The following is a 15,977-nucleotide window of genomic DNA, read 5'->3' on the forward strand; positions in this document are numbered from 1 at the left end:
AAGGGCAACACGCACACACACACACACACCTTTGCATGTAGAGGCAAAAATGTCTTGCATGATACAAACACTCATGAAAACATGCTCTCAGAAATGCTCATACACATCCGTGTTTGTGTATGTTTTGAATCACACACTTGCACACAAACATCTGTTCATAATCATACTGTAGTGTTTTAGTACTTATCACGACTTGGTTTTCACTGCCTGTTCTCTCTCTGTGTCTTTACAGGGCCATTCAAACCCCAGGAGTGAGTATCCTGATATCTGAACACGGTCACGGACTAATGTAATGACATGGTCCATTTTTTTTCACCAGTGTGGGATAGCAGTGAAAAAAGTGAAACAATACATTTTTTCTAGTAACCGTTTTAGCAGACTGTCATCAAAGAACAGTGTCATTGTGATGGTAAGACAGTCCCTTTACTTGACCTTCTCTGGAGTAAGGGAAACCTATCTTGAACACACACAGACACATTACATCATATAGTATTTCCTAAGGGAGTTCATACTGCAGTAGTTGTCGTGACAGTGACTGTTTTAATGTGCTGTCTATTTTTTGGCAATGTTGCAGAACGGCATGGCTCTTTATTTCTATTCTAATGGATATGGACTGACTAATCATGACAAACAACTCTGGCTTTAAGTAAGACCCTTCAGGACCTAGACTCTTATCTGTAAGGCCTCAGTAACTGTCTGGAAAAGCCACTGCGAAAATAAACGAGAGATGGAGTATGTTTCACTGTGCGTCAGCGTGACATAACAAATGGGCCGGCTTGGTAGTTTCACCAGTACCAACTGAATTGAATACATTTTGAAACTGAATATCAGCGGTAGTTTCTTGTCGTGTAGTAAGTATCTCGTGCATAAAGTGTGCTGTGACTCACACACTGTTGTTCCCCCTTTCAGTTTCACCATAAGGCTGGACTATAATCTTGTTACTGACGTCCCCTTTTGTTGCTGGGGTTGTGTGAAGGCTAAAGACGGTGATGTCAGCGGTAGCTTTAAGCTGTCATGGGACCAGTTGAGTCAAAGCATTCAGAAGATAAATAGAAGCATTCCAGTGATTTCTCTACTCATTAAATCTCATTGGGCAAGCTGACACCATGACAGCACAGTGGCCATTTGATCCCTTAACGCCATGAAGTAATTTTGAAGAAATGTTGAAAGAAAGTAGAAATGTTACTTTACACACGGACAGGGTTTTGCAAATTGGAATAAATTAGCATAAGATGATGGACCTTTAAGAACAAGAGCATATTGAGAAAAAAGTAGTAATTATCGTAAATGTTTGAAAATTCAGCATTTGCATTGTGGTTGTCTGTTTTAAAAAAATCTTAATTTTCCCCTTCTGCTCAGGGTTCTCTCCTCAGGCAGTTCACAAAACAACGGAGTCAGCCCCAGCAAAGACACTAAGGTGAGGAGCGAACCTGCTGCTCAGAGGCTAGATGTTTGTTATTTTCTTTTACACTGAGATACACCACAGATCAGTGTCACAGGCCCTGGCAGAATTCAATAACTGATAACAAGAGTGAAGTAAGGAGCAGCCTACAGGCTGGATTGAGACCGGTAATGCCAGATGTTTTGGCAGAGAATGCCAAAAAATTCCCTCAGGACTCTGTAAAACTCAGAAGAAATAATTGGCTGTTGTAGCGTGAACAGGTTAAGACATTACAACACTTTTCACCACAGTCTTGGACTGATAATAAACCATGATAATGACAGCATTGTAACCTTTTTTTTTTTTTACTCATTCTCCCCTTCACTATCACTACTACTTTCCTTTTCTTACTTCTCTCTCTCTCCACCTTCAGCTTCCTGCCAGTAGAGGTGCCTGGACCGGCCTCCCTGTGGTCAGCCCGGTCCCTGCCTCTGTTTGTGGACCAATGGAAATTGAGGCTCTGCCCCGGAGTCCAGGGGGAGAAAAGAGGAGGTATGTGGTTGGGCAATTGTAGTTTTCATCCTGATTCGATTTGTTCTTTTTGTTTTGTGTGTGTGTGTGTGTGTTTTTGTTTGTTTTTTTGTTTTTTTGTTGTTGTTTTTTTTTTTTTACTTTTTATATTTGGAGTAAATTTTCAATTTGCATGTCATGTTGCATTTTCTCTGCCAATAGCGGCTTACCACTGCTCAGTGTTTATGAGAGAAAACAGCACCAGGTTAGCCAAGGTTGAGTGAGGGCAGCTGATCCCTGTTCAGTGGTGAAGGAAGTGGTTGGATTGCTAGATGTGGTTGTCATGGTCTAATTCTGTAAGAGTGGCTTAACATGGCTTATCCACTGACCCGCCTTGGTGTTACTAGGGGAGGAAGGAGGGAGTGACAGAGTGTATGTCTCTGTGTTTGTGTGTCTCTGTGTGACTGTGTGTGACTGCATGCACATACTTGTTAGCCTATGTGCTCGGTGACTGGATGTGTGTACGTTTATATATTCTGCTCTCAGCTGTATTGTGTGTGTGTGTGTGTGTGTGTGTGTGTGTGTGTGTGTGTGTGTGTGTGTGTGCGATCGCCTGTGTGTTTGTGTTAGAAATGCTTGCAGTTGTACAGGATGAACTGGTGAACTTGATCAGTTTATCAAACAACCAAAGCAGGCCCACTGGTTGCACAGCCTTAAAATGAGTGCTGCTTATTTTGGTTGTTTGATAACCTGATCAGGTGCAGCCTTCACCAGAGCACACAGTGAACTGATAACTGTGCATGCAGACCTTGCAAGCCACCTGCCTGTAAACATACACGAGATGTGGCTGCTGTCACAGATAATGTCGTCTGAATGCTACAGGCGGATGCTCAGTTACACGAGGTGGCTTTTAAGTGTGTGTTTTCCTGTTTTTGTCCCGGTGCTGGTTCAAAGTTAAAAACTTACTGTCACGTGGCTGGGCCGTGCCCTAATATAAGAAATACTTAACACACACACACACACACACACACACACACACACACACACAAAAATTGTGCAATATCTAGATCTATCTGTACTTACATCTTGCTGGGCTATAGATAAATCTGTTCATTTCTTGTGTTTGAGAGTTTTATCATCCTCAGCTGCGTCAGGAGGCTGTCAAGTCCAGTTTATTCAGAAACGTGATTTTTCACAAATACCTCTCCACCTGTTCTCTCTCCACTTATGCTAGTGTCAGAGTCACGTACCTGAAACCGAAAGTCCAATCTAATTGCTGGATGGATGGCAGAGGGCTGAGCTAAGTGTGGTAGAAGTAGGAGGGTTTTGTTTTGTCTCTCTCAACTTAGGTGTTGCCGGTAATAGCAGAGCATTACTTATTGCACAATGAATTTATCCTGAAATTTATGTTTGCCTTGTGTCCTGAGGCTGTTGCTTGACTTGAGACTCATGGCAGCTCTTTTAAACATTGTTAACTTCATGTAAAAACAATAGTTGTGTTGTTGAAAGATGAATATTATTAAGCTTGTAGTCTGTATATAGATATACAATATCAGACACTAAAACATTGAATTGCATAGTGCTCTTTTAAGTCCCACTGCAGCAATCATAGCACACAGCTCACTTCTCCTCAGTGCCTTGTTTCCCAGATCTCAGCAATTTGTAAATGAAAGTCTGTTGGATGAATGCGTGTTTTCATATGTAGCCCTGTCTGCATTCCTGCATGTACAGAGGGTATTTGAATATGGATTATGTTCTTCATCGTACACTTGAAATCAGTATCCTTCAGTATGATTGTAGATTGATAAATCTATTGTGTGGATTTATATACCTGTTGGTGTGTGCATTCGCTTTTGTGAGTGAGTGTGTATGCACCCACCTCCATTATAAACCTGTTGTGTGTCCTGTGTGTTCCAGTGTTATGATGTACTGAGGCCAGACAGGCCTTGTCTGGAGGCAGGCCAGGTATGTACAATCACCCAATCAGTTGTGCCATGGCTCTCGCTTCAACTAATCAACATCTGCACCGTGGGCGGGCTTTATGATTGTGGCTGTGGAATAGGCTGTGTGGCGGTGTAATTGTCTCCTGTGATTTGCTGTCTGTCCGTTATTGATCAGCATGTGGTACCAACCTAATCAGTACAGGATGATGGCATGATTCTGCAAGCCATGCTGGGATCTTGGAATTGTCATGAAACGAGAAACAGTGTGATGATCAAAGTGTGTTTCAAATTAAAAAGCGGTTCTTTGGTGTGGCTTTGGTATGTTTTGGGTGTCTTTCCCTCTCAATCAGCTAATTTTATTTATTTGTACTATGCATAGTGTGGACTGCCCGTTCCTCTTCTTTGAATCAAATACCTCTTCACCCCACCTCACTCTCTTCTCTCTCTGGAGGCTGGATACTGGTATACTAGAAATTGCAGGAATATTAGCCAATGAGTTAAAGTGTGCATACCAACCAGCAGACCCTTATTGGCCTGTATGCCTTGGTCCGTCATACATTAATTATTCTCTCTCCTGTCCAGATTTTTTGGGCTTTGAGGAAAAGCTGGTTTAGATTTACAGTTCAGTCTGATTCTGTGTACAACAGAGTCCATTTACAGTCAGTTGTAATAAGAGGATTGTCTGTCAGTGCTGAAAAGCAGGGGCTTTTTAGCTTTATCACTCATTTTCCCTGAAAACAGAATGCTCATGTGTGACCCTCAGCAGAGCCACTAATGTTTAGAGTGGTGACCGCAAATAATACTCTGTCCTTCCTTTTCCGATTGTTTCCCTTAGTAAATTATAGGCAGAATCCTTGAAGCACAAAAATCCTCTTTATTTCATAAGTTTAGAAAATGTCTCCAAGGCTATAGTGGAAATTTTGATTTGTAGGTATTTTTTTTATATATTTGCAGTCTCCATTCAGTTTCACACTGATTTATGTTTGTGTAAACATACCAGTACTTTTGTTATGTAGAACCACGCAGAAGCCCACAACATACTGGGGTCATAATCCACAGTTGCAGAAGCACTGTGGGCGAGTTCACAGTATCTCAGAGTATTATCAGTGCTGTAAAAAGCAGTTCTTTATCACTGGAGCAGTTCCTCTGAATTTTATCAGCACAAAGTAATAGACAAACGATGTCTGAGTTCATGTCTGTGCTATGAATCCATGGCAATAGTTTGCAGCTGGCCTAATTCAGAGGAAGTGATGTGGGTGCTTTGGAGGAAACATTGTTGATGTATTGATTTTTGCTTGTGTGCAAGTTTAATCCTCAGAGCCAAGGTCTTCTGTTTTGTGCAGCATTGTGTAGTAAAATATATCAGTAAGATACGGACCCGTGAAGATTTGGAGCTGGTTTCCAAAAAAACTCACCTTGTAGGACATTAACAGGTTTAGACCAGTCAGTCAAGCTTGAGTGGTAGATTTGGGATGAAATGTGGTGGAGGTAATGCTCCTCCTTCCTCCTCCCACCCGTCTCTCTCCTTTCCTGTCTTCCAAATCCACTATTGATTTTTGCATGGAGTGCTTCAACCTTCTGTCCTGGTAATGTGAGTGATCTGTCTTCACTATATCCCTCTCTATTCTCTCTCTCCATATCTCTTAACTCATATCCTGAAGGCTGTTGCACATACTTATCTACAAAGTTTGGCATAATTATCATGCATTAAGATTGATCCAAATAGTATATTTAAAAAAAAAAAAAAAAAAAGTACAGCATCAACTCCAGGCTATTCACCAGAACAATTCAAATACATGTTCAAGTCCCTATGATATTGCACTTCATTTTTTAAATTTAATGGTTTAGTTACTGGTCACATTTTTCCACCTCAACATTGTGTGTGTAATGCCATTAAATAAAAATGCATCATAAACAGAATTTTAACAAATGCAAATTGAACTAATATAGACCATATATGAATTCTGAACAGATGCTGTAGCCATGTACTGTCTTCTCTGTTTTTGTTCCCTGTTGATGTTACTCTGACTTTCAGCTGCCATCTAGCTGTCCCTGTTTCAGCAGTCATCTAGGACTTTATATAAATCTCTTGCCCTCTCTCTGACCTTTGCTCCTCTTTTGCTTCTGTAACCCACCCTACCTCTCTCTAAAATCTTAGATTATCATAACTGGGGGGGAGAACCGTTAACCGAAATAGAGTGCATAAATCTGCGAATGCTGTGTAGTTATCAAGCTGTACAGGCTCCATGTAAGATTTCCACCAAAAGTTACAAGATTACCCCCCACCAATCCCCATTATCAGCTACTTTCACATCAGGAGATCCACGCATTTTTATGACTGCCTGAAATACACCAGAGATACACCTGCTGGAATTCTAGCCACTTGTAAGTGTTGTAGCTGATTATTACCAGTTGGCAATGTGTTTTGCCTCTCATGTCTCATGCTGATTGGTACTTAATGTTTGAGGGTGTTGTACAAAACTCAGGTAAAATGCCTTATTGTGAGAAGCCACACCCACTGCCAGTCCTTTCTTTGGCCAGTTGTTATGAAAAGTGAATCAGTTCTTCCTTAACTCGTAAACCTTTCCACAAATCCATGAATAACTTTTTGAGATGTCCTGGTAACAATCAGACATGAACTTTGTAATTTTTGTTGATCATAGAGTATGTTGGATTGTGAGTTTATCCATTGACCATCCACCCAGTCTAAGCTGATCAAGTTGGTCAGTGTTGTGCAGTGGCACTGGGGAAATGTAAGCCTTCCTCCACACACAGCTGGTACAGCTGTCAACATGAGAGAAAGCTTCCTGCTCGTGGCCTCCAGCCAGGGCTGTATAAACAGACTTGACATGAACCATAAGACAGCAGCCTATAGGGGGCAAAAGCATGTCGCAGAAGCTCTGGGGAGACCCTGATCCACTTCATTTAAGTCAAGTGTTCATGTCACAACACTTGTCACGCACACATACAGTAAGTGTGTTTGTGTGTACAGTGTAGCAGGCTGTAGGCCACATGGCTTATTCAGTAGCCTGCTTGCCACTGCAGGGTCCAACACTGCTACTCAGGAATTATTTATTTATTCATGTCACTTCATATCCGCTGAAATAATTGTTTTGTAATATTTGTTGGCATGATTTTTCTTGCCAGGCTGTAGTTTCAAATAAAGGGATGATAGTTGACTGCCTGTAATAACAGAGTAAAAAGAAATCTGCCCTGTTTCACATATCTGCATGTTCAAGTGCAAGCTGCAGAGTCGTCCTGCATGTTGAGAGAGTCTGACTCTATACCATCCCAGTCTCTGTCTCATTGTCTTTAATAGAAGGGATGTGTTGCTATTCTTTCCAGCAGAGCCGAGAGCTGTTTTTGCTCTGTGCATGGGGTGCTGAAAGCTTAAAAAAAAAAAAAAAAAAAAAACATTTCACCTATACCAAGCATGTTGCACATCAAAAAGCCCTTCAGTACTTTGATTCGGTAGACTCAGTGGGAGCCAGGATAGCTCTTCCCCCTTTCTCCCTTATATATGCTGAGTGTTGCAAGCTAATGAAGAGGCACTCACTGGACATTTATATAGTTGTAAAGAGATAATAGCAGACATGTGTCTGGCCTCTTTAGTGAGGGGAGGGGGCCAGACATAATAAATCACAGTTGAAAGATTTAAGCTCTTTCACCATTATGTTATCAGCTCTCTTCGCAAACTCTCAAACTCTCGTCTGCTGCCTCCTCTTCTACCTTCACTGCCCTGTATTCTTCCATTCCCATGTTAGACTATTGCTCTTCCCTGTCCTGCTCCTCCTCTCATCCTGGTTCTCTCTCCTGCTCATTTGCATGCAGCCCCCTTTAGTAATTGCTCTCTTCATTCGTTACTTCCTGTTCCTCTTTACTTTTCTTTATTTCCACTTTCTCTCTTCCCATTTCTCAATATTTCTCTCCTCCTCATCCTCCTCATCCTCCCCAGGTCTCCTCTCCCGTACCATCCTCCTTGTTCATGTCTCATCAAAGCTCCCCATTAGGAGTTGGACAACCACAGGACTGTCTCCCCTGCTGGACTGACTGGAATTGGAGAAACACCAGTAAACGGGAACGGCTCAGCAGTGACTCAGTAGCTAGATGAAAAAGTTCTGGGGTTTGTGGTAGTGACTGTTCCACATGGAAGGACATGCATTGCATCTAAATTTGCCTGAAGCTCTGTTCCATACAAATTGCTCCACATAGATTCACTGTTACCAGACTGACACTGCCTTAAACCATCACTCTCTATGATACTGCCCTTTTCCTCTCAACCCCCTCTCAGTCCGCCTCTGCGTTTCATGCCACTTTTCCTCAACCTTCAGTCTGTGGCAGTCTTCACTGTTTTCTCACTTTGTCCCCATCCCTCTCCACCTCCTCCTTCCTCTCCTCTTTCTGTGTTCCTTCTGTCCCTTCGCTCTCTTTCCTACTTTGAGTGAAACTGCCCTCTCTTCTCTTTTTTTTCTCCCCTTTTTCCCCTCTTTGCCCGCTTGCTTTTTTCTGGCCCTCTCTCTCCTTTTCTGCCCCTCCTTCCTCCTCTCATGTGGCGAAACTGACGGACCAGCTGAGGTGAGATGGTATCAACATGAGGCTTAGGAATTCACCTCATATCTCAACTGTGCAAACAAAGTAACAGGTCGCATAAAGTATTTTTCTGCAGGATCTGCCTAAGCCCGCTTCTGCTCTTTATTTTTACGGCAAATCGTTTTTATTTGTTTTGTATTTCAAACACTACTGCTGTTTTCAATTAGTTTGAATGAATCCCATGAAATCATTTTATATGAAAATTCTTTGATTTTCTTTATTTTGTACTTAGTCCATTTTGGTACATTTCACAAATCTGTTGCACTGTTAAAAATATTCAGAACTAGAAAAAAAGATTTACTTAAAGCTCAGTGATCTAAATGTATTCCATAAATTTAACTTAATCTGTTTTGTAGTATATTGTCTCTGTTTCTGATTTGGACACAGCTGTGGTGGCGTGACACATTAGGTTAGTATGCAATGATCAAAACATTCAGTGCAAGGTAACGGTCAGTTTTAGTAACAAGTGTTTAGAGAAAGAGGTGGGTACACACAGTATAGTTATACCTTCAGCTGCACCACTACACACCTGTTACCTGCACAGCTCGACCAATGAAGATGACTTTATAACACTTAGTTAAATGTTTACAACATGACTGTGACCAAAGGATGTCTATCTATCCAAACTGTATGTGTTAAAAGGTTTGAGGAGAATAAAGCCAGGCTTACTCTAACACAAAAGAGCCTACAGCCTCATAGTTTTCGTCATGTGTCTTGTAAATGCCACTTTGTTATACTGTTACACAAGTAACACTGTAAACAAAGACTTCAAAATAGCACATTGCTCTTCTTGACTACAATCACCAGGTTTTAAAACTGTGCACCTTGTCATTTTGAATATTTAGTTTAATGACATACAGGGCACAGTTTTTATGGTCAGAGCCTTTTAGGCTGGTGGGAAAGGAGTTATGACTGGGAATTTGTGAACAGAAAATGCAACATCACTCTACCATGCATGCCCTACGGGGTTTTTTGTGAATATGTTGCCGATTTAGACCTGAAAGATCATTAGAGTTGTCCAGTGGAAACATAACAACAGCACACAGCATTTTTACTTAGAAAATCATTTATTTATTCATCTTTGCCAGCATTTTGTCACACTGTGGCCCTTTCAGCACCAGTTAGTCAAGAGAGCAAGGTCATGAGGGATATCCTCGGTTGAAATTGAAACCAGCTGTATCAAAACATCTAACAGAGAGTGTGTTTGTATGTGCTTGTGTGCACACATGCATAACAATGGTGTAATCTCATGGCTGTCCCATATGACACATGGCCGGTTCCGCATGCACTCCCTCCATTGTGTGTGTGCGTGTGTCTGAGAAAGTATTTATTGTTTGGGTAGCAAGTGACATAATGGCCTTGGTATGTGTGTGTGTATGTGTGTGTTGGGGGGGGGTATTTTTTTCCATCCATTGTTATCTGCTAACACATTTTGGCTTAGATAAGTACTAGACCTTCATGGATATGTGTGTTTATATGTATTCGATCTGTGAGTCCTCAGGCAAAGGAGTCTTCTTCTCCTCCACGCTCATGTCTGTACGTGTATACACCTGTATTTCTGTGTGTGTGTGTGCGTGCGCGGTCTCTCGGCAGTAAGTAGTAATATGCCTCTCATCTTCCACTGTGTCTTCGGGCTACTGAGTTATGAGTGTCTCACACGGGTGATAGGCGAGCCTCTCTCAAAACCCATGTATCAAATGTTTTGCTTCAGGTTGCATTTAATACTGAGGATACAGCAATGTATCATTCACACACCACTTACTGCTGCCTCTGAAGACTTATATCCACGGGCTGAATCATGCCTCTGTACCTCGTGGGAGGATCTTTGATATTCAACAATGTGATGGTTTTCCAGGAGATCAAGTTTCTGGACATAAAGAAACTATTCATTTTCAAAGGGAGATATCTGTTTTTCTGCTTTTTGTGTTCATGGTAACAGATTCCCATATTTTAAATTCATGGATACATAATTATATTTGGCCAGGTTTTGCACTAGAGCACCTTGATACATAGTAAAACTAGCTTAGGGACTGATTATTGGACTTTTGTTAGAGCCCTGACTGAGGCTATCTTTCCAGTTAAATTGAAATTTAGGTCTTACTTTTCATGTACCACATACAAATCTTTCCTTTAAAACAGATTTTTCCAAATATAATTACGAAATAATTAGGCTTTCTTTTTGTCTTGATTTTATATAAAATTGTTGATAGGAAATTGCTTGCTGTTTCTTGTTGTTGCCCAATAGTAGGCAGCTTTATGTGGCTGAAGTGTTAAATTGCTGCTGTGGAGTTGGCTGGTGTAATTTTAAAGCAACTCTCCCAAGCTGCTAAGGTACAGTCCTATCATATCATTGTCGGTGTCCATTCACATTCTGTGGAGGCCACAGGTGAGTTTTTTTTTTTTTTTTTACCTGTAAAAGCACAGATCATACTGGTGCACTTGGCTAAAAGCTTCAAAGTACATTGTCACTGTCTCTTTCCTCTCTGTTTCTATTGAAATCTGATCCCCGTCTTGATTCCTTGCTTCTTTCATACCTTCCTCCCCTCCTCCTTCCTGCCTCTCCTCTTCCTCCCTGTTCCATCTCTAGTATGCCCATGGTGGCTGACCTGCTGGAGACCTGCATTGATGATGTCATCCGAACTCCTGTTGTTCCCATGGTGACAGCGACAGAAGAGGCGGGGCCAAGCGGCGCCCACTCCACCTCCAGTATCAATGGGGATGAAGGGCTATCGCTCAGTGGTGAGGAGAACCTATACAATACCCGTCTAATTTCCAACATCTTAGGGCATTCTGGATGTTGCAGGACTCTGAACAAGACAGCAAAACGGGCATTATAATCTCCCCATCATGACTCAGAATATAATATCAGCTCAACATGGCACCAGTGCATGAGGCTGAGATTGTTCTTGCCCAGCTTGGTTGACGACGTTCTTCAAAACCAACAAACACTCACACTCATGGCTCATTTTCTTCATCTACATCTAAACAGTCTCTGCGCACATTTTTTCATTATTTTCAAATGTCTTCCCTCTTAATAAGCACACATTAAATTAGGTTAACAAGTCCTGCAGCTGAGAACATAATTCCTGTTAATGTCTGTTCTCAGAAGGGGAGAGGTACAGCGGAAAGGAGTTGAAAGGCTTCTCAGTCTAACCACATCATTTGGAATTTTCTTTTAATGATGTTAATGTGTATTTTGTTTATGTGTACATACTCAACGTCAGTATGTCATCATGTCATTTCTGTTTATATTTGTGTGTGTGTGTGTGTTCTCAGAAGTGGCAGCTCGTCTGAAACAGCTGGAGTTGGAGAGCAATCCTCTCCCTGCTCCAAGAAACAACATCAATGTCAACATGGCCATGAACAATCAGGTGGATAGCTGGCGGATTTGTTTGTACAGTATTCATGCTTTATTTGATAAGCTATGCATCTTGGACTTTTATTGTTTTTCACAAACCTTGTCCTTGCCCTCTAGATATAGGCGTGTAACCCATTTTGCATTTTAACCCATTTTACATCCATAGTTTTGTGCCAGGCCAGCACAAAGTGACAGGTATAGGTGAGAGAGACTGAGGGGGAATATTTACTATAGGAAGTATATTGAGTTTATAAGGAGTATAAAAGAACCCATTGACTTACAATATGCCATTATTTCTCTTTGGTTTGTGTGTGTGTGTGCGTGTGTGTATGTATGTGCCCTATCCCATCACATGAGGAGGATGTGGTGAAGCTGACAGAAAAATGTGGTCTGAGCAGTGTGGGCAGCAGTCCAGTTGTCACTCCACTACGCCCCCCAGAGGATCTGAAGAGCAACATCCTCAAAGCCCAGGTGGAGGCTGCTGCCCTGAAGGTGAGTGACAGAATCCACACACCTGGAGAAGCAGTAGGTAAAGAGAGTTAAGGCAAGAAGAAAGATGGCTGATATATATTGTTATAATGGCCAGTCAGTGCAGTGTAAAGTGTGATTCAGTGCCAAATTGTGTTGTAGCTCAGTATTAATTCATAATTTGATTTATGAAAAAGGCAAAGGTAATACACCTTTTTAAGAAATCTTGTTGTCAAGCTAGCTCTTGCTCACTGGTAGGGATTCCAGTTAATATTTTATAACACTGACTATTAGAAAGCATTAGCAACTTTCAATAATATCTCTTCCATCTCTTTCCGTTTAGTTGTGTTAATATCGTTAGTGTTTTTGTTCCATTTAAGTGTAGCAGAGCCCTTTCAGTGAGCCAGCATGAACAACAGCAGGACCCTGGCTCTGTTAGACCTGAATGGATCAGAACCTTCATTAATGTCATTAGTAACACCTGTGTTAGAAATGACCATGCATTTGTTAACCAAATAAAGCACAACTACATACACCACACAAATACACTTATTAAATGTGCAGTAAGTAAAATTACCATGATATATCTGTGGGCATTATTATTAAAAGCAGTGACTCACTGATTCAGAGGTTCCTTTGATCAGAGTTCTTACTTTCTAAACTCATTCTCTGTCTTGTATGCTGTTTTGGAACAAAAACTCCCCACTCCTTTTTGATATATCTCTAATATATTAATGATTACTCAGACATTCTGGGCTTCACTTCCAGTTCTTTAGCATCAATTTATGATTAAATGATTTAGTTTCAGGAATGGGCAGTGTGATGGTTATGAGAGTTTGTTAGATGGAACAGAGATGCATATCTGTTTTAGCTGCCTTGCCTTCAGTTGCTCTGTCTGTGTCTCTGTCTAGGGTTCCTTGGAGGAACATGCAGTCATGGTGGGAGATAAAAACTGTAACCAGCAGGAGGCTGCTGCAAGGTTAGAATGCAATTCATCTTTTCAATATTTGTAATTCTTTAAATACAGACCTGTAATGATGGATTAAATGAGTTTAAGTTTATTGTTACTTTATTGTTTATCACTTGCTGAAGTAGTAGTTTTTCATGGAAAAGAAAGAAATGCTTCACATTAGAAAATGATAACATTGTAAAATGTTACTTCAAAGGCTCCAATGATTCATTCAGCTATGTGACATATATATATATATATTTTGGTGTATTACTTGCAACATGCTGCATTTTTCAAAAACTTCCTGTTTGAAATGAAAAAAGGAAGCACTCATGTACACACACTAATGCTGGACGGATGAAGAAAAGCCCTTCCTCATCCCCCCGTCACTGTCTTGATATGTGACTAGCCCCCTTTTTTTCCCTCCTACCCCTTCCCTTAGTGCCGCAGCCAATCACACCTCATTCTGCTGCTAGAGCTCATTACCTACTTGAATATTCATGAGCATTAACACAACACATAATCCACCACTCATTCTTGGAGGCAGCGCCCTGTAGTTTGATTGACAGGCATGAACATTGCTGTTTTTGTTTTTGTTTTTTTTTGTTTGTTTTTTTGTTTTTTTCATGGCAAGTAGCTTTTCTGAAGGATGGCACATGGCTGTTATTGCTTTTAGGCCACAGTGAAGGTGACCATTAGACTCAGCTCTAAGGATAAAGATTGATGGTGGCAAAATGTCATGTTGGCAGTCAACTTTTTGACAAATTGCTCTACACTGCTGTAACATATTGTTACGAAATAATTTAAAATGTATTCCTTCACTATTGTTCGTCCCCTGATCTTTGCATCCCCATCACAATTAGATTAAGTCTTTAACACTGGGCCAGTGGTAGCCTTGAATTTTGAGTGTAATAGTATAGAATTGATCCTATCCTGTGAGGTGTGGGTTTTCTATGCAAATTTGGCTGAATAATCATGTCGGGAATATACGTTAAATTGGCATAGACAAAATCTACTGATTATTATCGTTTTCCCTGTGACTCTGTGACCCTGTGAATATCTCTCTCTCTCACACACTCTCTCACACACGCTCTCACACACTCACACACACACTCACTCACACACACAAACAATATTTAGAGCTTAAACTAGCACCTTTAATGTAGCTTTTATTTACACAAAACAGGTTTTCAGAAGAAAGGGACACAGACAATGAGAAGAAAATTAAGCACTTTCTGTTTTTGGCCCAAACATGACTCATCGGAGCTTTGTTGTTTGAGTCTGTCCAGTGCATAACACACAACTACCAGCAGTAGACAACAAGTGCATTTGAACTGAATGTAATGTTATAGTTCTCTCTTGCTGACTGTGTTTGTGTGCCTAAGAGTGCATTCGTGCTTTTGTCCATATGTACTTGTGATTATGCATGCTTATCTGAGTGTGTGTGTGTGTGTGTGTTTCTAGGTTGAAGGTGCGTACTGGGCGTATGGGCAGTAACTCGTCTCTCACTACGAGCAGTCGCACCGACAAACAAGACTCCTGGGACTTGCTGAAGCCAACCACGCTGGTCTCATCAGCTGGGACCAGGTCTGTGTGTGTGTGTGTGTGTGTGTGTGTGTGCGTGCATGCGTGTGTGTGTTCGTGTGTGCTGGGTATATATTATATGTGCAGAGTGTTTCTGTGTATAATTTGTATGTGTTGAGTGTTTGTTGTTTTCGTCTAAAAGATATATGCGGTACATACTGTATTGTACCCACTGTATGTGCTTATTGGCTACGTGAGAGAGAGAGAGGGGGACGAGAGAGAGAGCAGATTAGCGGAGGAGGGGATCTGTGACGGTGCCTGCAGATTCCTAATCCTCCTGGGAGGACTGAGACACACACACACACACACACACACACACACACACACAATATCTCAATAACTCATTGTAGTCCTCTCTCCACTCCTTGTCTCTTCTCTCTCACCAAACATTAGTTTCAGTTGTGATCAGTTTGAGGAATATGGTCCCTGCCATTTTCACTAAATAACAGCCCGTAGTATGTTCAGCTCTGGTAAATCCCTCAGATATAATTTAAGCCAAGGAAGAGTTTTGTCATGGATGAAAAAGTACACTGTCATGATTCCAAATTGGATGAAATATACCATGGTGGTTCACTGTTGTTTCTGTTGTCATTGCAAGTCAGCAGGCCCACATTTTCTATTGCTCTCAGTTGTATTGGTGTTTGAACACACATTACATAATGATCGGATTCCTCTAACCTACTTCAGCTGTTACAGCACCAAGAGTAGGAAGAAACATCGTTTTGACTGCTGAGGTGTGAGCGACAAAGAAATGAAGGATGGTTGGAAGGAGAGTCAAGATTGAGGATGTGATCAGATCATAGAGTTAGAGGCAAAGAAACTGCGGCTCCCCCGGATTAGAGGGCCCACCTGTTTTTTATTTTTTTATTTTTATCTTCATTTCTCCTTTACTGGCCTATGAGCATCAACGTGACTGGCAAAGGCCTGTCCTAGAGATAATTACCGTTCAGACAACTTCATAAGCCTGCATCTGCACGAACAGACCATAAAATATAGATCCAGTACCGCCCACCATCATCCTATAGAGACAAAGGTGCTGCTTCATAGTTCTTCACTGCCATCTGTTGGCATGTTTCAGTAGTGCACGTGTGTGTTGGGTCACATGACTGGATTTCTGCCTAGATACTGCCGTTGTGTGTATATGGCAGAAAGACACATTAATACACACATAGAAGCTTGACTAGGCAATTTACA

The 15,977-nt window shown here is 41.2% G+C and overlaps 1 protein-coding gene across 5 annotated transcripts in view; it reads left to right on the forward strand.

Moving 5' to 3' along the window:
• Window positions 1–15,977, forward strand: part of epb41l5 (erythrocyte membrane protein band 4.1 like 5) — a 45,408-nt gene that overhangs the window by 22,524 nt on the left and 6,907 nt on the right. For 2 of the 5 annotated variants that reach the window (XM_030080295.1, XM_030080299.1), the window contains 8 exons: window positions 233–251; window positions 1,360–1,417; window positions 1,815–1,933; window positions 11,012–11,163; window positions 11,701–11,795; window positions 12,137–12,274; window positions 13,162–13,229; window positions 14,664–14,786. In XM_030080295.1, coding sequence (XP_029936155.1) covers window positions 233–251; window positions 1,360–1,417; window positions 1,815–1,933; window positions 11,012–11,163; window positions 11,701–11,795; window positions 12,137–12,274; window positions 13,162–13,229; window positions 14,664–14,786 — 772 coding nt within the window. The remainder of the gene's footprint in view (window positions 1–232; window positions 252–1,359; window positions 1,418–1,814; window positions 1,934–11,011; window positions 11,164–11,700; window positions 11,796–12,136; window positions 12,275–13,161; window positions 13,230–14,663; window positions 14,787–15,977) is intronic. The other 3 variants (XM_030080296.1, XM_030080298.1, XM_030080297.1) reach the window with 2 other exon arrangements.

Source organism: Myripristis murdjan, chromosome 21 (assembly GCF_902150065.1).
Source record: "Myripristis murdjan chromosome 21, fMyrMur1.1, whole genome shotgun sequence".
NCBI classification, from domain to species: Eukaryota; Metazoa; Chordata; class Actinopteri; order Holocentriformes; family Holocentridae; genus Myripristis; species Myripristis murdjan.